General features: G+C 42.5%; 1 protein-coding gene across 2 annotated transcripts in view; it reads right to left on the bottom strand.

Annotated features, from left to right (window-relative positions):
* LMOD3 (leiomodin 3) overlaps positions 1 to 26,580 on the bottom strand; it is a 54,411-nt gene that overhangs the window by 5,965 nt on the left and 21,866 nt on the right. The window contains exon 3 of one of the 2 annotated variants that reach the window (XM_085624789.1): positions 10,779 to 12,506. The exons of the other annotated variant lie outside the window; for it this stretch is intronic. Coding sequence (XP_085480915.1) covers positions 12,504 to 12,506 — 3 coding nt within the window. The 3' untranslated portion in view covers positions 10,779 to 12,503. Of the gene's footprint in view, positions 1 to 10,778; positions 12,507 to 26,580 lie in introns of those variants that run through there. 2 annotated transcript variants of the gene reach the window in all.

Below are 26,580 nucleotides of genomic sequence, written 5' to 3' on the forward strand. Positions count from 1 at the left end.
TTGAAGGTTGCCCTGAACTGCCTGACACAGTATCAATGAGATGCCAGATCCAGCTGTGTATCCTTTATAATGGGATACCTATAAGTGATAGATTACACCCTTGAAAGCAGTTGACTAATGTGCACATGAGGCACACACTAAGGACCAGTTGAGTGCATAAAGGGAATTATAAACCCTTGGGGTATGTTTTTGTGCAAGAGAGATCAACAATGCAATGTGATGCTATCTAACATATTGGAGACAGAATAAGAGTCACATGATTAACAACTGTTAGAAAAATCAGGAATACCTCAAATAGATATTCCAAGATGGCGACCGCAATTTGGATCAACACATCGAACAAACAAAGAATTTGTTTGTGTTTTCTCTCTTTGGATTTTTGATGCGACGGTACGTCAATTGCTTCACATGCAGAGGCAGAGCGTACGCGCTCTCTGCACAAGGAAGCTTGTGGCGCCGTATTGGTAAGCATATTACAAATTTTATACACTTTAAACAGAACTTTGGAACAGTGCTCTGTTAGCTTTGGAGATAGACAGGCATTTACTCACATATCATTTGTGATTGTGTTTCAAGGATACGGGATATACCAGTATTTGCAACACAAGTTGAAAGCTGCTATACTGCAATCAAGAGTAAATTTGAATCAAGAGCACAGGGTTGAGTTTTAAAGAATGTTTTTTCATTATAGTTTGGATCTTTAGGCGATCAATGTTAATATCGGACTATAGCTTTGCGTATTTTCAAAAAATACCCACAGCACTAATATATCAACTCCGGGATAGAATTACAACCGGCTGTCAGGTACACTTTTTTTTAGCAAAGATCGGGTGAGACTTGTATGTAGGGATACTACCAGAATAGGTCTTAATTATGATTGTTACATAGTGGCATTGTGGCTCTCATTTATACTTTTATACTTTTTGATAGCAAGATTTTATCAAAGAAAACAGGCACATAATTTAAATAATTCCAATCTAGTGCTACCACGAATAAGGAAAATTCACATAGAGGTATTTTGCACGATAATATGATTGATATGGGCACAAGGTGAAGGATTAGCGTTTGAACTGCAATGTCATCACATTGCCTTTCGGAATATATGAGCTTGGAATTAAGAATGGATACTATATCATTTACTGTTACAAAATGCATAACTGGAATGATTTCAAACTGTACAGCATAACAATGTGCATGGATTTCCACTACAATGTCACTAAGAGGAACAATAATTTAGGCAATATGTTACACCAATGTCACCACAATTGGGGTGCAAATAACAGGAAAAAAGTAATAATTGCATTACAATGGAGTATATTTTCAATATTCTTTTTAGCCCTGAGGAACTCGCAAGTTTTTTCCCTTTATGCAACGAAACATGTGTTGGCAGTGTGGCTAAGGGCAGAAAAAGAACTGGGCTTTGTGACTAAAGATCTGCACAAAAAGATTGAAAGAAACAAAGATAACTGTGAAAATATCAGCAAATACTTATGAGCTGGTTGCGTTCTGATGTCAGTGTGTGCTGGAGGATATAAGTTCATTATTTTGTTGACCTTGGTCATATGTTGGGGAGTGGGGTGAGTCTCCCTACCTCAATAGCACTGCAACCAGTCACCCTGTAAGTCAATAGACACAGTACTATGCTGAGACTTACTTCAAACATTTTCCTTCTTTCTATGCGTGTTGTACAATGCAGTACACATGCAAAGTCGGAAAAGGAAGGAGAAATGAAAGCATTTCTCGTTCCTTGCACCTAGTCAGTCAGTCAAAATATCTTTATTCGGCTGACTTGCAGCCATAAAAGAATGCAGCATAAAGCAAAAACATTTAAAATATGAGTTAAAAATATGATACAGACAATGGGTAAAATACTTCAAAGCAGTAATAATTCATAATCGGGATATAGTAAGGATGATTCAATAAATTGATACATCTATGAAATGGCAGCTTAAACTAAAAACAGTGTGTAATAAACTACATGCGGAGCCCCCGTCCCGTAGGCCATAAAATCCAAAAATAAACCATTCAGACAAGACAAAGAAGATCATTTCGCAATGACATTACGCAAAGGAACAGCTGCAGAAATGTAGCTGGCCGTCACGTCCTAATATTTAAAACTTTAGAAGAGGAATGATAAAATCACGCCTTGGCTTGATATAGAGTTGACAGAAGAACAAGAAATGAAGCGTACTCTATGTGGACTTGGAGTCGCAAGGTTACAGATCCGGTTTAGCATCACAATAAACTTTACGGGGATAAGAAACCAAAAAGTGCGAGATGCCAAACCTGAATCTGATAGGCTGAAACAATTTTGTGTGACTGAGATAAAAAAAATAGACAAGACTCAACACCAGGAGAACGTACTAGGAGCGAGTGTTCCAAGACTCTCTTTTTTGTCAACTCTAGGTGCTCCCTGGATAGCTTTAGACAAGTCAGAAGATCCTTTTTCAATTTAGTTTATGAGGGCTTAGCAATATTAGCTGGATTATAAAAACAGTCCACCAACCTCAAAGTCTAACTGTTTTTTTTCTGTAGCTGAGCCAAGGTATCTTCAACATGTAGTCAAGTTTAAAACAATCTAAAATAATGGCAGGGTTAAGAGCTGGGTCTTCCTTCGCCCAAATTGAGTGCCACAGTAAAATTGGTGCAATTTGTACGCGAAAAGACAAAGGGGTCAAACCAAGTTCACTATGACAGACAATGGCAGGAAGACTATTGGGAACTGTCAAACATCTCATAAAGTTGTTCTCAACTGTTTGAAGACACGCCGGATTGCAAGAGCCCCATACTCCAGCCCCATACAAAGTAAGAGAGCACAAGCGAGTCTTATAAATGTTAATTATTGGGTTAATTGGTCTTGAGCCTAACTTCTTCGTGAACCTGAATATCGCCTCCAGATTTTGATTGAAACTACTGAACCTTGTTTCGATTAGATGGTGCCATGTACTCTTCTGATCGAACGGGATTCTCAGGTACGAGAAAGTTGGGACATAGGATAACTTTTCATTATTGATAAAACATGATTTTAAAATGGTGGGGGATTTACCAACCACCATAGTGAAAGATTTCGCTATGTTAGTCCTTAAGCCCAGTTCGTTCATAAAATCATTAAACCTGGTCACTAACTTTTGTAGGCTCACACTGGTTCTAGACATTAGGACACAGTTATCGGCATAAAGTAATGACGGGGTATTTCTGGTACCTATCTTGGGGGCATCGACATTCCCATGGTTAATATAGCTTTCTAAATCATTGATATACAGACAAAATAAAAAGGGGGCAAGGATGCAGCCTTGTTGAACCCCACGATTCCTTTTGATGGGAGCAGAGAGCTCCCTGCCCACACCGTTTTTTGCACCTACTTTAGAAAGGCGCAGTTTTCTGACACTAAACCCAGTCTACTTTGTTTAGTAAATTGGGTTTAGGGTCAGAAACCTTAGGTGGTTGCATGGGAATGCCCATGCTTCACCCATGGTACGCCCCCTTGACACTAAGTAATGCAAAGCAGTGCTATGCGCCATTTTGCATTACTTTGACGTTATTTCTAGAGCTAAACAAGATTAGCGCTGAAAAGTAACTCAGGACAAAAAGATTTTATGCCAATTTGCATCGCTTTTGTGACGCAAACATGGCGTAAAATCTTAGTAAATCCCCCCCTAAGTTGTTAGTTGTAACATTCTGCTAAAGTTACAACAATACCTACAGAAACTTACACCAAAAAGTATCAGAGCAGTATTTGGCGTGCCAGTGAGAGTTCTTCCTCTGTATTATTAGTATAGTCGCTGGTGTAAGGAAATTAATCGTTTTGGTGTTGCTCCCCTGATTTTATTTGAACCTGAATAGCTGGAGATTTTGACTTTTGAGCTGTTTGGTGGGCCTGGCAAACACTCACTAAACATGGAAACAATTTCATTGGCTAATCTAACATTTTTATATAAGTTAACCATAAAGTGCACACAAACGCCACAAGCTGTTTAAATGCCAAATTCCAGATGTGCGCCTGCAGAAGACGCTTCACCACTCACATGTGGAGCAAACATTATGATATGCTTTTAAAAGCAGTCACGTCAAACTATCAGTAGTGCCCGGATATCAGAAGTGAAAACAAAGTTGTTTTGCAGATAAGTCAGCAACCATTACCATGAACTACAACACCCAAGATGCTTAGAAGTTGGAATATAAAACGTCAACAGCTAGCAGAGTCCAGGTTTCCATGACTCACCACTCACAGGTATTACTGTCGTATTTCTGAGGTGCTTCCAATCAAGACAATTTTGTAGAGGAATCATTGTAATATATTTTTAACATATTCAACGTACACTGAATCATTTTGTTTAGTGTTTCACCATCAGCATCATCAAGAATCAGAATAAGCATTTCCTGCTCCAACTGCTATGCCTGCATGTATGCACATTTCATTTGCCTGTTCTAAGAGTACATCAGTTGGGGGCCAATGCTGTCGTCCCTAGGAATACCCACTCATCAGTGTGGAACAATGAAATTAATGATATCAGTAACTCTTTAGATTCAGAACTATCTGCCAGTTTTTGCTGCGGGATTCCCTCTGCCCATAAAACCTGCCTTATTACCTTCTCCAATTTGTGCCTCACTTTCAGATGACCGTTTCGCCATTATTTGCATGTGTCATGGATAACTTGTCCAACATTGCCCTCTCTCCATGGCTAAGACTCATGGACATGGGTGTCTTCGGTGGTGGATGAAATGGCCCTCTGTGTACTGGAATCGTAATCCTACAGCCGGATGTTTGGAATGAGTAAGTTATCATTATGATAAGAGACAGTAGGATTTTTTTAAGTTTTAAAAATACTTATTAGCACAATTATGACAGCACTGGAAATTACATTTCAGTGCAATTGCCTCTAGTGCCCTTAAGTGCGATGTGGTAATACAACTCATCCTCTTTCTTGTGTGAAGGGTCAGTTGTGTGCCTTTGCTGGCCTGCTCTTAGGGCTACACTTTCAGGTCAAGGGATTCTGGGAGCAATGGGGAGGGCATCGGGAAAGATACATTAGTCCTTTGACAGGGTAGCCCCTGGACTAGGCGAGTTGTGATGAATGTTGAGAGGTTGGGGGATGTGGAGGAATTGGGAGTAGGTGAAGATAAGAAGCCCAGACTCTTGCATGTCTAGGCCGTCAAGAGCAAATGACCACATTTTTGATTCAGGAATGGGAATTACATTCTACCCTATTTGACCCTACTGAGCTTTTGAATTATACATCTTCTACCCTCACTACGAGCTATGGAGCCAGGAGGTGGCAGAATAATTCTGAAAATTGAGCTAGGGCTGTTTGCAGTGTAACTGGTGGTCTGGGGCGGTGTATGCCGATAGAATACTCTAGCAGAATCTTCTATTATCCCCATTAGGATACAGGACGATGAAGAGTGCGCTATATACCTCGATTTATGGTTTGCAAGGACAATATATCCCATAAACTTGTAGTGGTAACAAGTGTAATCGCCAACTGACAAACAGCTACATCAGATGATCACAGCAGGAACGTTGGGTTTTGCCTCAAAATTCTAAAAGCAACACTTAATAATAGTTTTCAATGGTTAGTTCTGAAAATAAATACTTTGAACAAAGAATGCTTCTTATAGTACTTGTTCCCAAAATATAATGAAGCGAGAACAGCGTGAAAAGGTTTAATGGTATGGGGTTGTGTATTTGGTCTGGGGTATAAATTTAGGGATTAAGGGTTTGGGATGTAGGGTTTAGGGTTTCAGGTATACGGGTTAGGCCATTCAGGTGTTATGGGTTAAGGAGCTAAGGGGTAGGAACAAAGGTTTAGGGGTATAGTGTTCAGGATATAGGGGTTACAAGGCTAGTGATTAAGGGAATGAGGTGTAGCTGTTTAGATTCAAGAGGTTAACAGATAGAGGTTGGGAAAGGGTATGGAGTTAGGGGTTTTGGGTTAAGGGTATACGACTCAGGGCTTGGTGTATAGGGTTAAGGATGAGGAGTATAGCATTGAGGTATAGGGTATAAAGATACTGGGTTACGGATACAGAAGTTAAGGCTATGAGTATTGGTTAAGAGTGAATGGTATACGTGCATGCCCTCCTGCGACCCAGAGACAACTCCAGCAACTAATGTCTGCTTTGGCTGCTTCTGCCTTCCTGAACCTTGCGTGCAGTGCAGATCCTAGGGCAGCACTGGGAAGCCTGTTTCCTCACGCGGCGGACTGTGTAGATGCTCAGAGACTTCCACCCCACCTGTGTGCGTCGCTTCTCTGTCGTTGTTGGACATTCCTCTGCCTAGGAACATTGGGTATGGTGCTGGGTCGAGGGGTTGGCATGGGCAGAATTCCACAGAGTGGTCAGGGATGAGGCTGGCCCCTCGGGGGTGGTCGCCTAGTGGACGGGCGGGCTTGGGGTGGTGTGCTCTCCTGACATGGCTACTGGCACAATAGGTGCATAATGCTCCCCATCGTGGTTTGAGAAGATTGTTTTTGTGCCGTTCTTTGTTCACTTTAGGGGAACCTTACCGTGCGGGAGGGAGAAGCCGGGGGTCTGTTATGAAGGCCCTCCTCCAGTTTATAAATACTTTCTCTACCCCCCCGTCTGGTGGGGGTCCTTTCCTACTTCTTTTTCCCTATTCTCCTACATTTCGGGTCTGGTTCCAGGGCGACAGGCACACTGCTGGGGGGGGGCCGTACTCATCTGCAGAGGTGCAGGGTGGGGGGTTGGGGGAGGGGATTCTGTATTCTTTCATCCTTTTTTTCCATGGCCTCCTTTTTCTTCTCCGATTCTTTTTGTTTTTCTTTTTCTGGGATCAGCGTGATACACCTCCTTTTGCTATGCCTCGTTGCCGTTCCATGTGTTCACAACTTCCGGGGTGTTCTTGGGGAGTTCTGGCGGGGGACTGCGGGCGCAACTGTATATTATGTTTTTCCCCATCCTGATGTTCTTGTGTTTGCGCCATTGACCGAATAGATTGCTGTAAATCGCTAACGTTCATTACTCTGCATATCCGTGATCGTTGTTTCAAAATTGCTTGTCACCTGATCCTTCTGCCTTGTTTCATCATAAAATGAAAACCTCTTTCTCCTGGTGCCCTACTTATGCTGTTCACAGTATTAGCAGTACGATTTTGCTCCCCGAAGTGCTGCCTGTGTTTATACTTGTCGTTATTGCTCTGATTGCTTAGCGGCCGGCCCTGGGGGGTTGTAGGCCCATACTTGTTCTTATTGAACTGTAAATAAAGGTTTTCAAAAAAAAAAAAAAAAAAAAAAGAGTGAATGGTATAGATTAAAGTATATGGCGACAGATTAAAGGATATAGCGTTAAAGATCTGGGCCAGAGGGTTAGGGGTTTAGGGTATATAGGATTATGGACTTGAGGTATAGGTTTGAGAGTTAAGAGTTTAGGGTGTATGGGTTAAGGATATCATGTATAAAGGTTAAGGCTTGGGGACAGGGGTTAATTGAATAGGGTAAAGGGTTTAGAATATAAGATAAAGGGTATGGGTGTTAAGAGTACGGGTAAAGGATTTATTGGTTAAGGGATTAGGAGTTAAGGATGTAGGGATAACCCCTCTGATTGCATGGTTTTTGTATAGTGGTTGGAAACGTGTTAAATTTAAGGTGAGTTGATGAGTGTTGCAGTTTTTTCAGTAAATATCACAGAGAGTGAACTCCCACCATTCTCGAGACAAAAATATCTTTCAAATTATATTGTGACCCTCAAGAGCTGGTTTCTACCAGAAGTAAGTTCTTATCTACTGATGTGCTAATAGCTGGTAGCCTCATCATTGGGTCTTACCTCCACCAGGAGTAAGAGTCTCTTGATGTAGAGACACAGTGGTATCTGTGAAAAAGTGCAGTGAACTAAAATGACCTCCTATCCCAGAATGGTGCCGTTTTATTAGGGCTAGGATAGTGGTACAGCTAAGAGATTTGTCTCGAGAATGGTGGGGGGTTCACTCTCCTCGATATATGCTGGTACCAATTTGGCAAGTAGAACAAACCTTTCCCAGTATGCTTTTCACTCCACCACCCTTTCATATTTCATTCCCCCACTTTTGATAATTTCAGTTGTTTTGAGACCATCTATAAAAGACAAGCTATTCAAAGTGTTGCTTTTCACAGCAGCGCTGCACTTAATTCCAATGAAAAACACTTTAATTGCAAAGGGCCAGATGCATCAAGGTAAAAACCAGTCGCAAACAGGCAGATTCTCAGAATCTGCCCCTTTGCGACCGGTATTTGTGCATTTGGGATGCATCATCCCAAATGTAAACATCTCAAATTGTGATTGCATTTAAGGAATCGCAATTGCAATGCAAGATGCCATTTAAAATAGCGATTTTGCTATTAGGGTACGCTGTGATTGCATTTAAGGAATCGCAATGCAAGATGCCATTTAAAATAGCGATTTTGCTATTAGGGTACGCTATTTACTGAAAAAGAATGCCAGGTGGTAAATAGCGAAAACTTTGAAAAATGCACTAAAGTGCATTTTTCAAAGTTGCATGTTACACATACACATGCCCTTGGGGCATGTGTATGCGCAAAATGGGTGCACATTACAATTTCAGGGGTGCAACAAAGTGTTCTTCTTACACCCTTGCACCCTTGAAATTGCATGCGCAATTTGCCAGTACCTAATAGGTACTCGCATATTGCGCGTGCAATTCACATTCATTCCTATGGGCCTGTAGGCCCATAGGAATGCATGGGAAGCCATTCCTTAATTGCGACTCGAAATTTGCGAGTCGCAATTAAGGAATGTTTAGGAATCGCTATTTTTATAGCGATTCCTTCATGCATAGGCTTTTGCGATTCCTTAATTGCGATTCCTTACTAATAGCAATTAAGGAATCGCAAAAGCCTTCCTTGATGCATGTGCCAGAAAGTGATGTGCTTAATAGTGTTAAAAACAAACTAATGCTATTTTCTATAAAATAATCAAAAAGGTACAACCAAAGTTTACAGGTTTGTGTAGCAAACAGTCTATCAGTACTTGGAACAGGTCAGCTTCAATACAGAGGTTCCTTGTCATGCTCGCTGCCACTATGTTCAGTGTGGAGATCAGGACGCCGCCTTTGGGGCTGGATGTGTAGCCATAGGGAGTCTGATGAAGCTTCATATGTCAAGAGTTGTCAATGATAGAAGTATGGTTGCATTACCAAATGAGAGCGATTTGAAAAGGTTCAAGAGGGATGTTTCCCTTCTGTTCTCTTCTCCGTAAGATTTGGTGCAGTGGCAAGAGGGTCTCACCTTGCATGAGGACTGTCTTTGGTCTTATTGCATGGTTGCATTCTAACAGCTACCACATCCCTGCCATTTTTCAGTTCTGTGTATGGTTTGAAAGGATAGTGCACTTTGGAGTTGCCGTCCTCCTTGCCCCTGAACTTGGGATCAGGGGCAGCAGGGACTGTGCTGGGGACCAGGAGGATGGTTTGATGTCCCATATTTTCTGTGGTCATTTAACTGGAATAGATAAGGGGATGGAAAAAGGCCCAAGATGTCTGGGTGAGGACATATTGTTAGGTGCATAATGATGGCTCTCTACTGTTGTCATGAGTGTGTCTTTCCCTTTGCTCACCCTATTTCTGCACGTCCAAAGGCCTCCAGCCTCCGATGGGCTCCAAAACCAGAACTCTAAGTCACTTCTGTTCCCAGCCAGACCTGCACCTGTGTGTCCAGACTTCTTCATGCCCACCTTTTGTGGCTTCCTGTATTAGTTTCTTGCAGCAGAAGTACTGGGGAAGGTGAAAGGAGATCATATGAACCTTTAGATTGGGATAACCATCAGGGGTTGAGAGGAGATACTTGCTTGGATAAAGGGAGACTGGCCGGGATTAGTATGAGGAAAATTGAGTTGCTGCTACAACTAAGAGGCAGGAAAGTGGTCAATCCAACCATGATTTCTGTCAAGTTAAGAAGTGAGAAAGAGAGGGTTAAGAACAGATGTCACATCATGTCTTTTGAAGGATCACTATTTACTGATTTGATTCAAAGGTCCCACCAGTCACAGCCAAAGTGAAGAAATGCCACTCAGCCACTTTCTAGCCCGAGAGATGCTTGGACAGAAAAAGAGACAAGAAATCTACCTACTGAGAGAATTCTCTCTGCCTGTGTAGGGATTGTGGCCTGTTTGACTCGAGCTACAAAACCTGCAAGCGGTGTTTACGCAGCGCATGCAGGTTTTGTAAACACATAAATAAAATGCATTCACAATGGCAATAGCTTAACTATTGCAAATGCGAGACTTATTGCATTGCAGATGCTGGTTATACTTGGTGCCATCTTTGAAGTAGGGAGAAGATTCTAAAGTTTCTCTTTGAAGTGCTTGGAATTTCCTGTCTCCCCTGCCCTGGCTCCAGCTGGCTGCAGGCACAATGCACTAGTGTGAAATCTTTCATGTGAAGGCGGGGCGCAGCTTATTTATTTGCAAATGGGGCTGTGTCCCGCCTCCCGGCCCCCACCATCCTGCCAGATATGGCCAATACAGGCCCACCCAATTCATTTATAGTGTGGCTATCTGGGAAGAATGTACATAGTCCAACTGTCAACTACACCCAATCATGTAGCCCAGGAACTAGCGGCAGGCACAAATTAGCACGGACAGCAAAATGCCAACTTTCTAAAAGTATATGAGTAGAGCACTCATCTCGCGCTCCTCTGTCGCACTGCGTAGTGGGGAACTTTTCCCTCGTTCATCCATTAATTCATTAATAGCCATGTTTATCAATTGAAAACCCATATTTATCCAAATCTTCTTGCAAGCTTAGTGAATCACTGCAGAGACAGAGTCATGCCACTATTTTGAATTTTATTTTCAAGACTTCAAATGCATGCTGTGTGCCCATCCAGGCTTTGCGCAGCTACACGTAATCCAAACAGTGGGATGTACATTCAAATAGGCTCATCACTTCGTTTCCCAATGCATTTCGAGTCTACCATGACTCTTCGTCAGGGGTCACTGCAATAAAGCAAACAACAGCTAAACCGACTATTCACAATTGACCTAAACTCATATCTAACAAAATGCTAATGCCTTGAATTTTATTTGAACTTCACCATCCCACTGACCCTCCCCTAAACTCATTTCTACCTAAATATCACTCCCGTGATTACCCTCACCACACCCTGTTCACAAAACCCCCTTAAAACACCTTTGAAAAATTAATTATACCACTTCTGTTGTTTGAACACACTTCATGCTTTTGTGCGCTCATTCAAAGAAACCCAACTGCAACATAAAAGTAAAGCCCAAAACTACAATGCGCCATAGAAGAGCTTAACCACTAAACTCTTACCCCAACCACTAACCAGACAACATCCAAACATCCCTTCTTACCCCACATACTTCAAAATTAATTACCGTGAAAGAGCCGATGTCAACGACCTAACCTCCTCGTTCACCTCTCTCATTTGTGTCAATGTTAGTACTCTCACGCTGGCGTGTGTTCCCGTTTTATTGAAAACGTTGCTCATCCCTGTAACCAATCATTCTCCCTCTTAACACCCCCGTGACTCAACTCCTCTCACCTGTGCATCAGTCATCCATGCAGCGTCCAAATAAACTTCAACTCCCACACTGCACTCAAAAAGATTTTCCATATTGAATCAAAACTGGATCAATACGTGATAAAACAAAACCTAATTACCTTCGTGAAACCCTTATTCTACACCCACTATCCTAATTTATGCTATCCATTACACACCTTAACAAACCCATTGCTGTCTCTCCCCTGTATCTATATCCATTAAAAACGAAACAACCCAAATCAACTGCGTTACATATGCAAAACCTTCCATTGCTTAAGAGAAACAAATAATGAATAAAAGAGCAACATTGAAAAGCATTAATGTGAAAAAAGAGAAAGCAATATATCCCTCAATAAAGTCAACTGTTCGTAAATCAATCACTGTTCTTTCACATGTCGTCTGTGTAGTTGTAAACCGCGTAGAGTCCATTTCAAACTAGCGCTGTCTCTGCTGTGAGAAACTTAATTGTAATTCATCTTAATTTTTCATCCATGGGGTGCAAAACTCCTGTGGGGCGGAAAATTGCAAAGCACATATGTATATAGAGATGGAGGATGCACACCTTCTCTTATGTATATTTTGATCGAACATTAATCCTCCTGAGGTGCGTGCGATCAGAACCTGTGGTCCGTCCCAGTCCACAGTTTGTACTAACAAGTATATGAGTAGAGCACTCATCTCGCGCTCCTCTGTCGCACTGCGTAGTGGGGAACTTTTCCCTCGTTCATCCATTAATTCATTATTAGCCATGTTTATCAATAGAAAATCCATATTTATCCAAATCTTCTTGCAAGCTTAGTGAATCACTGCAGAGACAGAGTCAAGGCACTATTTTGAATTTTATTTTCAAGACTTCAAATGCATGCTGTGTGCCCATCCAGGCTTTGCGCAGCTACACGTAATCCAAACAGTGGGATGTACATTCAAATAGGCTCATCACTTCGTTTCCCAATGCATTTCGAGTCTACCATGACTCTTCGTCAGGGGTCACTGCAATAAAGTAAACAACAGCTAAACCGACAATTCACAATTGACCTAAACTCATATCTAACAAAATGCTAATGCCTTGAATTTTATTTGAACTTCACCATCCCACTGACGTTCCCCTAAACTCATTTCTACCTAAATATCACTCCCGTGATTACCCTCCCCACACCCTGTTCACAAAACCCCCTTAAAACACCTTTGAAAAATTAATTATACCACTTCTGTTGTTTGAACACACTTCATGTTTTTGTGCGCTCATTCAAAGAAACCCAACTGCAACATAAAAGTGAAGCCCAAAACTACAATGCGCCATAAAAGAGCTTAACCACTAAACTCTTACCCCAACCACTAACCAGACAACATCCAAACATCCCTTCTTACCCCACATACTTCAAAATTAATTACCATGAATTAATGGATGAACGAGGGAAAAGTTCCCCACTACGCAGTGCGACAGAGGAGCGCGAGATGAGTGCTCTACTCATATACTTGTTAGTACAAACTGTGGACTGGGACGGACCACGGGTTCTGATCGCACGCACCTCAGGATGATTAATGTTCGATCAAAATATACATAAGAGAAGGTGTGCATCCTCCATCTCTATATACATATGAACTTTCTAAAAGTGGCATTTTAAAAATTGAGCCTAAAATTACAATTTCCTAGAAACCAAACATGAATTTCCTACCTGCTCTAATCCAACATTTGCACTTATTAAATCTAATAAGGCAACCCAAAGTTTTCCTATGGAGAGGTAGGCATCACAGTAGGAAAAAATGAATTCAGGAGTTTTTCACTACCAGGACATGTAAAACTTAAAAGTACATATCCAAACCTATATATGACCTATATATAATAAAAGGGGAGTATAATGCTTGGCAAGGGGGTTATTTTGCCAAGTTGAATAGGCAGTTCAAAACTGCATTCAGGCTACAATGGCAGACCTAGGAAGTTTTAAGGGGCTGCTTAAGTGGGTGGCACAATATGTGCTGCAGGTCCACTAGTAGCATTTAATGTACAGGCCCTGGGTAAATGGTATACCAGTGTACAAGGGACATATAAGTAAATTAAATATGGCAATTAGGTGTAAGCTCATTTACCATGTTTTAGTGAGTGAGCACAAGCACTTTAAACACTGGTAAGCAGTGGCAACGTGTACACAGTCCTAAGGCCAACAAAAATGAGTTCAGCAAAAAATAAGAGGGGTGAAGGCAAAGAGTTTGAGGGAAGACCACCCTAAGACTGACAGGTCTTACAACAGATGTACAGAGGACTGTTAGCCAGAGGTAGGCTAGCAGAATAGGCTTTACTTTTTTAATGTTTAGGGAAGCAGCAATGGGGAGACTACTGATATACAGAGGTGTGTGCATTAAATATAGTTATTACGTCTGTGGTTGGTATTTTAATTGGACCAGATTCATAGTTTTATGGCAGTATCTTGTGAAACAGAGATCAGAGACTCTTCCATTAGTAAAATAAGATCAGATTTCAGCTGTTCAAAATAGATTCCCATCAACCTTAGTGTTTTTAGTTTGTAAAGTTGAGGTGTTAACATTTATGAGATAATCATGGCATTATTTTGTGTTGTTGCGGTCACATGCACTGTAAAATGTTGCTCTGATGTGCTGCATACAAGGGAGCAAGACATTGTAAGTTTCTATCATCTCCTCTAAAGTACATCATTAGGAGTTTTGCATGTGTAAAGATTTGCTATCCATCACACAGCCTTGAAAGGAAACACTGCAGCTCGCAGTGATAAAGATTCATTTATCATGGTGTATGTTCGTTATGTTATGCAGTAGCTTCAGCTGATGGGAATGTGTCATGCTTCTTTGGCTCTTTCAATACCAGCTTAATATTAAAATCTCCTAACATCAGAAGCATGTCACCTAGTTCTTGCTCATTTAAATAGACAGTGTGGTTTTCAGCCAACCTCTAGGGTTTCTTTCTCTGTTCCCTACATGGACTGGCACAGGTAAAGGTTTAGAAAGGTTATTCAGCGCCTAGCTCTTTTCGAAATAAGCAGTGTAGCCTTCAAATTCATGATGTTTTTTATTTGCACTTGTGATGCTAATCTGAACTGTGAAAATCAGCCATGAGTTCACAAAGGTCCGGCACCAATTAGAAGTACTGGATTGTGGTGAAGTGACTTGGGAGGTGTTAGAAAAACACACTCCCACACCGGAAGGGTGGTGGTGTTCTCCCAGACATACTGTGGTAGCTTGGCTCGAGCGGTAAGGAAGGCACCGTGTTAAGCATACGTCATACCCACACAATAACCATGCGTGCATCCGTTCCAAAAACGACACTACACCTTAAAAATTATACTGAAAATATATCTCTTTATCTTCTTTTCTCTTAGTTGCTGATTAAATAAACAATAATACAATCACAGTACACAAGGCTTCTCCTTAAAAAGTGCAGGTCAAATAAATAATAACACTTTACAGGTGCAATAAATAGGATCAGGTCAAATAAATACTGTGAGGGAATAAATACTGTGCAGGAATAAGTTAGCTCAGGACAATAAATACATTACAGGAATAACTTAGATAAATACAATAAATACAGTACCCTCAATAAATAATATCAGCCAACAATGACATTTGTAAGATCAGATCACATTTAAAACACTATGGGCTGATTTGGCCCAGTCACAGCTTGTGGTTAGGTGGATGGCCTGAGGGTGTCTCACCTAGCTTGGGTAAGGCTGAGGCTAAAACTGAGGTAGATCTAGGGTAATCTAGGAATCTGGCTCTCCCAAACTACACAACCCCTCACACAGGTCACTGTATCAGTCTCAGTCCACCCCTGGCGCTCCCAGGCTGGTCCTAACACCTCTTTATCCCCTAGGATGGTCTCTTAGGGCTCCACAGGGCCTTAGGCGCCCTCTATTCCACTTACTGCCCTTTTTATGAAACTCCGACGCCGCTGGAGTCGTGTCGACGCCGTGAGGCGGCTCCGGTTCGATGTCGGCGACCTCGGCGCAAAGTCAGTTCTTGACGACGTCGATAGGCGGTTCGGGCTCGATGTCGGCGGCCTCGGCTCGATGTCGACCTCCGGTTCGATGACGTCGGGCAGTCTTGGCTCGATGTCGATTTCCGACGGCTCCGGTTCGATGTCGGCGGCCTCGGCTCGATGTCGACCTCCGGTTCGATGACGTCGGGCAATCTTGGCTCGATGTCGACTTCCGCCGGCTCCGGAGTGCGATCTCCACTCCCGACCTCCGGTGCTCCTCTCCTCGGGTTCCGGCGACTCCGGAGTGCGATCTCCACTCCCGACCTCCGGCACGCTTCACCTCGGTCTCCGGCGACTCCGGAGGGCGGACTTCACTCCCCCGTCGACGCCGCACACTCGACCTCAGGTGACTTCCTCCTCGACCTCTGGTACTCTCTACGACCTCCGTCGGCGCCCTCTCTCGACCTCTGGCGGCTCCGGGTACGACGTCTGCTTTCCAGTCAGCGCCGCTTCTCCACCTCGGGCTCCAGGTCTCCAGGCTTCTCGACGTCGGACTTCAGGTAGTTACCAGTAACCAGGTCAGTAACTTGCTGTACTTTGCTTTTAAGGCCTGTTCCTGCTGTCCAGGTCCTTAAGATGGTTTTTCCTGCTTTCTCCCACACAGGGCTCCAGGCTGGGCTCAGTCAGTAGGGACTAGTATCAAGGGTGGGTTTATGGACCCCACTCCAGGCACAAGTTTCCACCCCTGCTGCCTCACTCCTTCCTCCTTCAGGTTTCTGCTGCTCTCTCTTCACCAGTCAGGTGCCAACTGCCAGCTCCAACTGTCAACTCTGGAGATGCCTTCCCAACATTCTAAACCGCCTCCAACTGTCACAGGGTTCTTGAATGTTCTGGAAGGTGCTGGTAGGTTCCAGTGATGTCACAGGTGACAATGGGTGGCCACCATTTTGTGCTCCAGGCCCTCAGACAGAAGTTCCAGGGGTAGATAAAATGGCTCCCTGAATCTGCATCAATACGAAAAAGTCTGGTGGTTCTCAAAAAAAGGAAAAATACTAACAGGGTTTGAGGCAAAAGTGGGACAAAATAAATAATGATGAGGAGGGACCACCCAAAGGGCTGACAGGTCTAACAGGAGGAATAAATTCATTTTAGTCGTACCCATCAGTTGTCAGCTGTTTTCCTACTAAGGTTCTCCTTAACTTATGGATAACACAATAAACACCTTCAAATTCCACATACGATCCATCAGAAGATGATCATTCCACCCTCTTGAATTCATTCTTCTAAACCTTATGATTGAAGACACGAGTGTTCATCACTGCGTGTGTCCAACAGATACATTAATGCTCTGACGAACAGGCATCTATTGACTCGTGTATGGAAGGTTAAACTGAAAGTGCTTTGAAGCATTTGCAAAGAGGTGAAAGCACTCTATATACCCACAGGAAAGTAAAAAAACAGTTTTGAGACACAGGCATTAATGGCATATCTAGAATGACTTTTCATGTCCGTCAATGGGCACCATTTCCCCTGATGGTGAGGGGATGATCTATTCCCATCTTGCTCGGAGAATATTTACCAACTACCATGAGGTAGCTTGAGTTCATTTTAGCATTAGGTCCTGATTCACAATGAACTTTGTATTCCCTGTCATTTGAGAGGTACTGTCTTCCACAAGGTCTGTTTCTTGTCTTTTCTAGGTTGCACTTTCTTAGACCCCAGATACAATCTTAGGACACCTGCCCTGCTGTGAAAAAAATGGACCATCTTCCCGATCTGGAGATATGACAGAGGCACAGAACGAAGGAAGAGGGAATTAATAACAGGAAAGTGTAAGAAAGAAAGTGATACATTGTCTATTTAGTATCGTTAGGACAGTGCACAGAAAAGTCATGGTACAATACAAAGCATCTGAGATAAATCACCTTTTGCTAAAAAATTACAATTGAAAATATTGATTCTGTGATGAATGTAAATAATTTACAGAAGAATTATTCTCAGAAACATTTACCCAGTTTTACGCATTCTTACCCAAGTCTGCTATTTGTTTATTTCTAGAAGAAACCACTCTTTGTTTATCTATTTAATTATTTATGTGTGTAATTCTTTATTTCTTTCTTTTTGCGTTTGGATTTCACATGTTTGTAAAGTGGTAGCATTATCAACTCATGGCCACGTCAGAAATTTAAAAATCATGCCCAGTCCACCCATTAAAGATCTCATTGACAATCTCTCTAGAAGGGCTCATTTGGTATTGACATTAGTTCAAGTTAATATGAGCTATTTGTGTTTCTCATGTTGCTTTAAAATCAGTTTAGAGACTGTCACATTGAATCAAAAGTGTATTGTTTCCAGCTGTTCAACTCCATCCCACAGCTCATCGCATATTGTTGGGGATATTAGGATTTTTCTTGGAATGTTCTAAATTCACTGGTGAAAATTCAAGTTTGCTTCACTTCCATTCTAAACATGCTGTTTCTGATCAATCTCTAAATATTTCTGTTATTCTCACTGGTATTCTGCCTCTAACTTGTTCTGCTGATTGTCAGTAGTCCATTTCATTGAGTAATGTGAAAAAGTCCACAAAATACAATTGTATCTGTTGGAAACCACTTTTAACTAGTCAATTAGAATTTGGTGGTGGGGTAGGTTACTCAGACTGATCGTCTGATCACAGACTTTGGGGTTATTACATAATGGTTTTACCCTAGCTTTGTTAGATCTAGATTGGCTAAGGCTGCAACATGTTTTCATTACCCTCTTTTGGATTACCCACTAGATCACTGGCAAGAATCTGGTCAATGATTGAAGAAGATCTTTGATGGACATTGCATGTTCTTTCATATATAATCTAGTCAGTTTGTAACTGAAGTAGCAAGTAATTTCATTGAGAGACAGAGCGAGAATTCTGAGGTTTACATCAATTTAATTAGAGATGTGCAGTTTAATAAAAACATTTCTTCTTACTATTAAGGTCCAACTCCATTCCAGTCAGGCCCACAACTCCATCTCAGACAAACCTTCTCCTGAATTCTGCCAACTCTCTGTATTATCTGTTATAATGAATAATATGAATGTCATCCGGCTTTATCATTTGTAAAACTGAGAAAATGTTAATTTATTTTGATAATGACCTAGATATAACACCTGAGGAGACACCCAGTCGGGGACAAGTGTTCCCTTATCAGTATGTCAAGGCCATCCAGAAACATCGCTAGCTAATTCATTAAAGAGGTGAAGTCCGAATTGACATCCCCACGCCTCCCATTTTCTTAACGATATGCCTAGGACCCTTTCACTAGCTGTAAGAAGGTGCCCTCTTTCTGCATGGTTTCCCCCACTTTTTGCTGAAATGCTGATGTACTTTGGCAGGAGCCCAGGGCACACTCAGTCAATCAGTTACCAAGGGCCTATGTTCTTTCCCAAAAACAGCATTGAAGACCAAACACAACTGGCACTCTCTGACCACAGGTCAGCCCCTGGTAAATGGTACCACAGGTACCCAGGGCAATGTGACCAGGGAAGGCCTCTAAGGGCTGCAGCACTTATTGTGCCACCTTTAGACGCCCTGTACCTTCGCACTCACACACTGCCTTTGCAGGCTGCGTCTTTTGGTGCAGAACAAAGTGAAGAGTCGACATGGCACACATCCCTGTGTGCCATGCCTACAACCCACTGCCCTGGCATAGATCAGCCACCCCTCGAGCTGGGTGCACTATACCAGTGGTGAGGGTACAGGTGCATGAGCCCTGTACCCCTACAGTGTCAATTCTTAGACATTGTAAGTGCAGTAATGCCATTAAGAGTATATGGTGCTGGGAGTTTGTCATTACGAAATCCACAGTACCATAATGGCTTTACTGAAAACTTTGGTATCAAACTTTTCAGCACATTAACCACACTGATGCCAGTGTGGGATTTAATGAAAAATGCACACAGAGGGCATCTTAGAGATGCCCCCTGAAAAAAGATCTAACATTAGTGTCCAGGCTGAGTGGCTGCTCCCCAGCAGCCACTCCCAGAAATGTTTCTGAACCCCTGGGTCGAGAGCCTGCTGCTCCCGGGGCCTGAAACAATGCACATCCTGGGACGAGGTGCCAAGCCTCCTCCCCACAGATGGGAAAGGTCCACGAAGGGGAAGCTTCAAAGGCCTGCCGCCTTTGTGAGCTTCCCCAGGTCTTTTGCTGCTCCCAGCAACTGGTCCACACCGGTTCTGACCCCACTTTGGGCGGGAGAACCGGCTGGAAAACCAAGTGAGGAAGCGAGGTGGGCCCACCTTTGTCAACCCCACCCCTCAGGTGGGGGAGGCGAGGTGAAGCACAACTCTCAGTCCCAACCATCTTGCAGATGGGGGGACTCCGCCAACCAGAGTGAGGCATATGCCCCCCTCCCACTGGAGGGTGGGATAATAGGGGGTGTACCCGCCCCAAGGAAAGGACCCATTGGTCCCAAACTTTTACTTACCTGGAACACCCCTAAATCTAGTATTTAGGGGCACCCCTGAACTTTGCCTCCTCAGACAAGCAACAACAAGAAGAAAAGAAGGACCGAACAGCTGTGCCAAAGCTAAGAAGAGGAGAATGCCCACTGACTTGGCCCCAGCCCTACCGGCCTGTCCCCACCTCGAACCTGCTGAAGCGAAACTCCGGTGTGTCCTGCAGCCAGCAACCTCAAGAACCCCAAGGACCTGCCCTGCCTTCCAAAGAAAATACTTTGTCTCCCATGAACACCGGATTTTTTCACAGCAGGCTCTGGTTCTAGGCAAATCCGTGAGTCTGCATCACTCTGCACCCATCGCCCACGGCCCGAGTTTGAGTGGCCCAACACCATGAGGAGGTCTCTCTGGCGATTCTGGCCCAAGATCTGGTGATCTCTGACCTGCCTGGAACCTTCCAGCGAAGCCTGCAGCCTCTTTCTGGAGGATCCCCCTGACCGCTACCGGAGCTGGTAAGAGAAACCCGACGCCTAAAGACACCCCTACACCCGAAACCCCACGGCCTTGGGTGGCCTGACCGACGGGGTCCCAACATCCCAACTTACCTCTCCAACCGGTGGTCACCTCCAGAAGATCTTCGTCCCCGAGCCTGCAGTCTTTGTTGAAACTGGAGAATCCCCATTGAAACCAACAGGGCACCCAACGCCAAAACAGCACCCTGCACCCAGCTGCCCCTGCGCCACTGTGAGAGCACTTTTTTGTGCTAAACAGGATCCCGCTTTACCCTGAGCCTAACACCAGGGTCTTTGCTCCCACAACCCAGTGGCCTGCTCGTAAGCAGCCACCAACCGGAGGCCCCCTAACCCCCAGTGGATAACACTGGGCTTCAGCACTCTGCACCCGGCCGCCCTAGTGCAGCTGAGAGTGTAACAGAAGTGCATCCTTGACCCTGGGGGAACCCTTGTTCTTACCCCAGAAACTCAACCCCAAAGACCGAGTACTTACCTGGTAATCGTTAACTTCATTTCCCTCCATAGGAACCTATTGACTGTTTTTATCTGAAAAATGTACTAAGTGTGGAGTTGATTTGTATGGAAACCTGAAAAATAACAATTGTGCAAAATGTATTTTACTTACCTTTTCTCTAGGAAATGTCCCAGTGTGAAATCTAGGCATATCACACGGAGTAGAAAAAGTAATAAAAGTAACGGAAAAGTGATCTGTACAGTAATTTCAATACCTTGACTTACCTGTATTCCAAACAACTGCATTTGAACTTGCATTCACTAGTAAACACTGCATAATATTTTGCAAAGCATATATTTCACTTACCTGTGCCAGGCTTGGCTTGGTTCTAACTAATAATGTTTTTATACAAACAAAATAGGTTTGAGTTCAGTCTCTGAGTGTGTGTCATCATTTGCTGATTGAGTGTGTACAACAAATGCTTTACACTACCCTTTGATACAGCCTTACTGATCGCCCACACTACCACAAATAGAGAGTTAGGTGCTATTTACTTTTACCTCTGCCTACCTTTGAGGTTTCACTGGACAATGTGCACACTATACCTCATTTTGGTATAGTATATAGTTTCCAACAATAGCGTCCATAATCTATGTACCACATTCCTGAAACTATATCAGAGGTTTTCATCCCTAATAATATTTAGTATTTATGGACCACTACGCGACCCTTTAGGTACAGAGGACCACTACGCGACCCTTTAGGTACAGAGGTCCTTTTCCCCGAATTAACCTGCAAAATACCTTCCAAAGATGATCTTGGTTATTGCGGGCACTCAGAGAAGATGATGCATCTTGCCTGACACTGGTAAGACCAGAGTGCCAGAGGAAAGCTGCTACAGCAGCGCATGTTTGACTTGCGAGGGAACAGTTCCTCCATGGCTCTTCCGAAAACGACAGCCTGTGCAGTTAACAAGATAAGCAGTGTGTCGCTTCTCAATAAGAAACTCTAGACTGCAAGATACTCTACTACATGCTCTCCTAAGGTAGCGGATAGAAGTAGGTTTAAGGGTGTTAGGCTTTCAGATGACATTTTAATCATGTTGGAAATGTTCATTTTATTCTCATTAATTTACAATGTGCCTTCTTGCTGTTTTTATGATATCTTTTGTGAATATTTTAAATGTACTAAGAAACAGGGTTGTCCTGTTGTAATTAATACTTTTAGTTAAAAATGTCTGTTCTTTTTAGTACTGGGTGTGTGATACTGTGAAGAGTGAAACATGTTTACCATTATGACAGTGCTCTGGATCCGTTTCTAGGGATTGTTAGTAGCCCAAAAGCAATGAATTCACTTAAGCTATGGATTGGGTGAGGTTCTGCGGGACCACGATAACCTTTCACATTCAGCGCTGGTGGAAACGCAAACCTTATAGATCTACAACAGAGTCGTAGTGTACGCAACAGATTTTCCACTGAAAGACTATTTCTATTGTGTTTTAAACTTTTTCTGTAAGCAGTTGTCTTACTTAGTTTTTCTTCCATTTTGTGACTTGGTTTCTCCCTTTGAAACAGAAAGTTATATCACAGTATGGTAGAAGGTCAGTAGTATTGAGATCCCCTAGAATTGCAATGATAACAGCAAAAGAAAATGTAGGCACATTCATTTCTACAGTTGTAGTAGATTTGAACAATGCATTTCGTACCCTTTTCCGATGCCCTTTTATATTACTAAGGTTGATGGCAATTCAAAGGTTGGATGTTTACTTAAGAAAGATAAACTTCACTAAAAGGTTAGAAATAAGATATATAGAAATAGGTTATACCAGGGAAATCAAACTGTTGTTAAATCATTATCACTGCAGAACAGTATATTACATTTTTTTAAATGTCTCCGTTAATAGCGTCAGTAGTTCTTCCTTCTCAGGTAATTAATGATGAAATTCTACTAGTCGGTATGGTCAAAATATATTTCCTGGAAACGTTCCTAGAATTGTGATATTCTAGCTTGAAGCGGATGGTTCTAATTTATATCCTTAAGCCTGAAATATTAAAGAGACATTTTAGTTGACAATTTAGAATGTCTTTGGTGGATGATTTGTTTAAACTAGAAATATCAAAAGAAACACTTTTGTTGTTTTCAATTTAATTCTTGATTTTGCTTGGTCAAAATAAGAGTTGCCCACTGCGTAGAGATATTGTCTAATTACTTACTGGTAATCTTTATTACTTTGAGTCTTACCTTTTTTGCATAACAATCTTTACATTATGAAGTTGAGACATGTCCTAGAAATAGGCAACCATGCTAGTTGCCTTGTGATGAGTACACAAATGACTCTTTACCAGGAAGACGTCCTGTGTGTAATACTTAAGAAATACCACAATGTCTGAACTCTGATAGAAAATGATAAAGGGAGCGAACTAAGGGCATAAAGGAAGAGAGATAGGCCTCACTGAAAAAAATATTTCTGGTAAGTAATCCAAAAAATTGTCACTTGGTCCCACTCCTTCATCACAGTCTGCATAGCATGGAAAATATAACCAGCTGTACCAAGTCACTGATTGACAAATGTGAGCACGAAGTCAAAATCATGCACAACTCGTGACCCCAGTGGGAGTACTAGATGCAAAGCTCTTCGTAGGAAGAAAAATTAATGGCTGATGAATTATTAAGTGAATGGCTACAAAACAGTGTCACTGTAGGTTCTTTTTATGAAGTCTTGATATCATCCACTCTTAATAATGCAGTGTTATCAATATGTGAAAATGCAGTAAAAGACTAGAAGGCTAAAACAAATAACTATAGGGCCACAAGGGTACACCAGCATCAATAGAGCTGTCCAACTTTCAGGAGTCACAAAGCTTATTCAATGTCTATTCAGAAGTAGCAGAGACTCATTAACAAATAGAACATCTATATGGACCACAAGTAGTTTGTGAGTGAAACACCCATGTCTAACTGAGACCAGGTCAAATTCAAAAGAAGCAGAATCCCACAAAACAGCAAAACCTGGGAGACACAAACAGCATAACACACATTTGTTACAAAATAATCAAACAAAAAAATCCCACCTTTTGGCTATCCAAACCCAAAGGAGTGCATCACAGGTCAACTCCCACTCCACCCAATGCAAGAATGATCATTGTCTCAAGTATAGTGACCCTGGAGATAGCAGCACCAGGCATTGTGAGTTTCACAAGTCACAAGGACACAAAGACCCTGCAAGTCCACCTTTCTCTCCCCACCCCAAGGCTGGACTGGCCACTCGGTCACTCTGGTCTTTTTCTGGTGAACTGTAGGCTAGAAAGCTGGTTTCAGAGCATTATGGGCCACCTTTACCCAACTACCTTTTCATGTTAGCTGAAGACTCCTACATCGTGGGGCTGGTTTGTAACTTTTGCCAGGACTCTTTTTTTTGTCTTGCAGTCCAGCTCTGCTGCCCAACTTTCATCCCAATACCCAATAGAAGCTAGGGAGCAACATGTGTTCTTTTCACTGCTTGACTATTGAGTATGCCAATGTACAGTCAAAACACAAATTACACAGCAGCATAACCACAAAACTGTCTTATAACATGAGCCATAAGAACGTCAACATCAATTGACAACAGGAAAGGATCATTCTAGGCACAAAGCCTAATGGGAATGAAGCAACACAAGGATGTTGGGTAGAAAGAAGAACCAAGATGACGGACTCGAACAAAAAGTGTACAAGAGTAAGCCTAGACCAAGCAACCTGCAATGCTACCAAAAGTATGAAATCATACACATGCACCTCCCTGATAGAGGATAGACACTGGTACACCGTCATGAAAGAAACAATGTCTTCAAATCAGCTGCCGATACCAGAAAAGACAGAAGGGCAGAAAAGCATAAAGACACATACATGCAAGTAAACCAAATCCCAGCACACATGTTACAGCTCTAAAAAAGAATACTTTTTACAGGATCATGGATTTTAGCTTAGTGAGACCACCTGCAAAACAGTCTGCAAGGGTTTAAATAATTGTCAAAGTGGACTCATCATGTATAATAGAGTATTTACTTTGTAAGTTTGGATTTCAGTATACTGATCAACTAATGAAATCCAGATTGCTCATCCAGAGCTTGTTGCAGCAATCTTAGGTACTTCTAGAAAGGAACTAAATATGGAACACAGTGAAAAAAACATTACCAATTCATCAGTCATTAATGGAAGACAAACACACTAATCCCATAAGTGCAGAAGCAGCAGCAACAATGTGGTGTCTAGCTTCTTGTACAGGAAGGGCTCAGCCACTGACACAGGACGTATTCCTTCCAACTCAAGGTCATGGCCTCAAGATCAAATGGTAAGCTGCCTTAATGCTCTTAATGTAAGAAATGCCCAGAAAAGATTCCTTAGACCAATGACATTATAGGAGGCTTGGGATTAACCTGCATAGCAAGGTTCCAACTCCTCACTCAGGAGGGTTTCAACAGATGCGGCTCTCCCTCCCAACCATGAATAAGTGGTTCCACCAGAAAGACAGGTGGGTAGGAGGAGTGGGTGGATTCATTCTACACAGTAGATCATTGCTGTTATTTTGTTTAAAACAAAAAAGCACTGCCCTGGACATGTACAGTGTAAAAGGGGATCGCCTACGACTTCCATCAGCTGTACCCCTCCCCCATGACATCAAGGAAGCGATAATCTCTTAGAAGGTTACTGGGTAGCAGGGGAGAAAATTGTTGGCCATCCTAGATAGCTGGATGATGGCCAATCTTGATCCGTAACAAAGAAAGAAGTACTGTGGTAAGACCTAAGATCAGCACAGTTAGGAGAATTCCAAATCTTGAGTGTTACATTAAGTCACTTAAAGAAATGGCAGGCCTTCAGGACATCAATCTACATAGCAAGGCCCATCCTGATAAATAATAATTAGACCAATTGAGCACTGCAGAAGCAGAACCAAACAAAACAACTACTGTAAACCAGAGAGAAGGGGAAATCTGTTAAATACAGGGCAGCACCCAGTACTCAGCGAATACTCTGCTTCAAACAGACGGACAGAACAGGTCTTCACGGTGAAGGACCATCTATAATCTCCTCATGGCTAGGAGGAGGGGGCCACATTTTGTTTTAGTTCAAGGACTGTGATGAGGAGTATGGACTAAGTATTCTGAAGTGAGGACATGTTGGTTAATCTACATTCCCTAGATGGTTTAACAGTTTTGCAGAGTGCTGAAAATCACAAACCTTGAGTACATGGCGTCAAAGGCAGTTCACACCCATAGAGACACAGTACCAATTTTGGGTTAATTAGTTGAATGGTAAGTCTGCATGCACACTAAATCCACACAGTCCACAGCTTTAAAGTGCATGGACTATGGACACCATTTTGACTCCACAGCATTAATTACGGTATACTCGTAATTTCCAATGGATTCAGTAACAGGAATGACCGGCCTTTGGCATTACGAGTAATGTAAATACAATGCAAGCTTGCACAGTTTTCCTGGTTACTTCAGCTGCTCTAAATTTCTGGGTGAAAATTTGGGGGGAAAAAGAGGAATAGAAATGGATTGGATGCATTAAGTCTGATTTGTCCAAGTAGTCCCTATTTTTAGATCAAGACTCAGAATCAAACTCTTAATGTGCGGTACTCTGGCCCCAGAGATACCATTCTAGGCACCAATGGTATCTCTTGGGCCGGAATTACCACATCCATTAACATGCCGCTCATAATGAGGACCAAA

This window comes from Triturus cristatus, chromosome 9 (genome assembly GCF_964204655.1).
Source record: "Triturus cristatus chromosome 9, aTriCri1.1, whole genome shotgun sequence".
Lineage (NCBI taxonomy): Eukaryota > Metazoa > Chordata > Amphibia > Caudata > Salamandridae > Triturus > Triturus cristatus.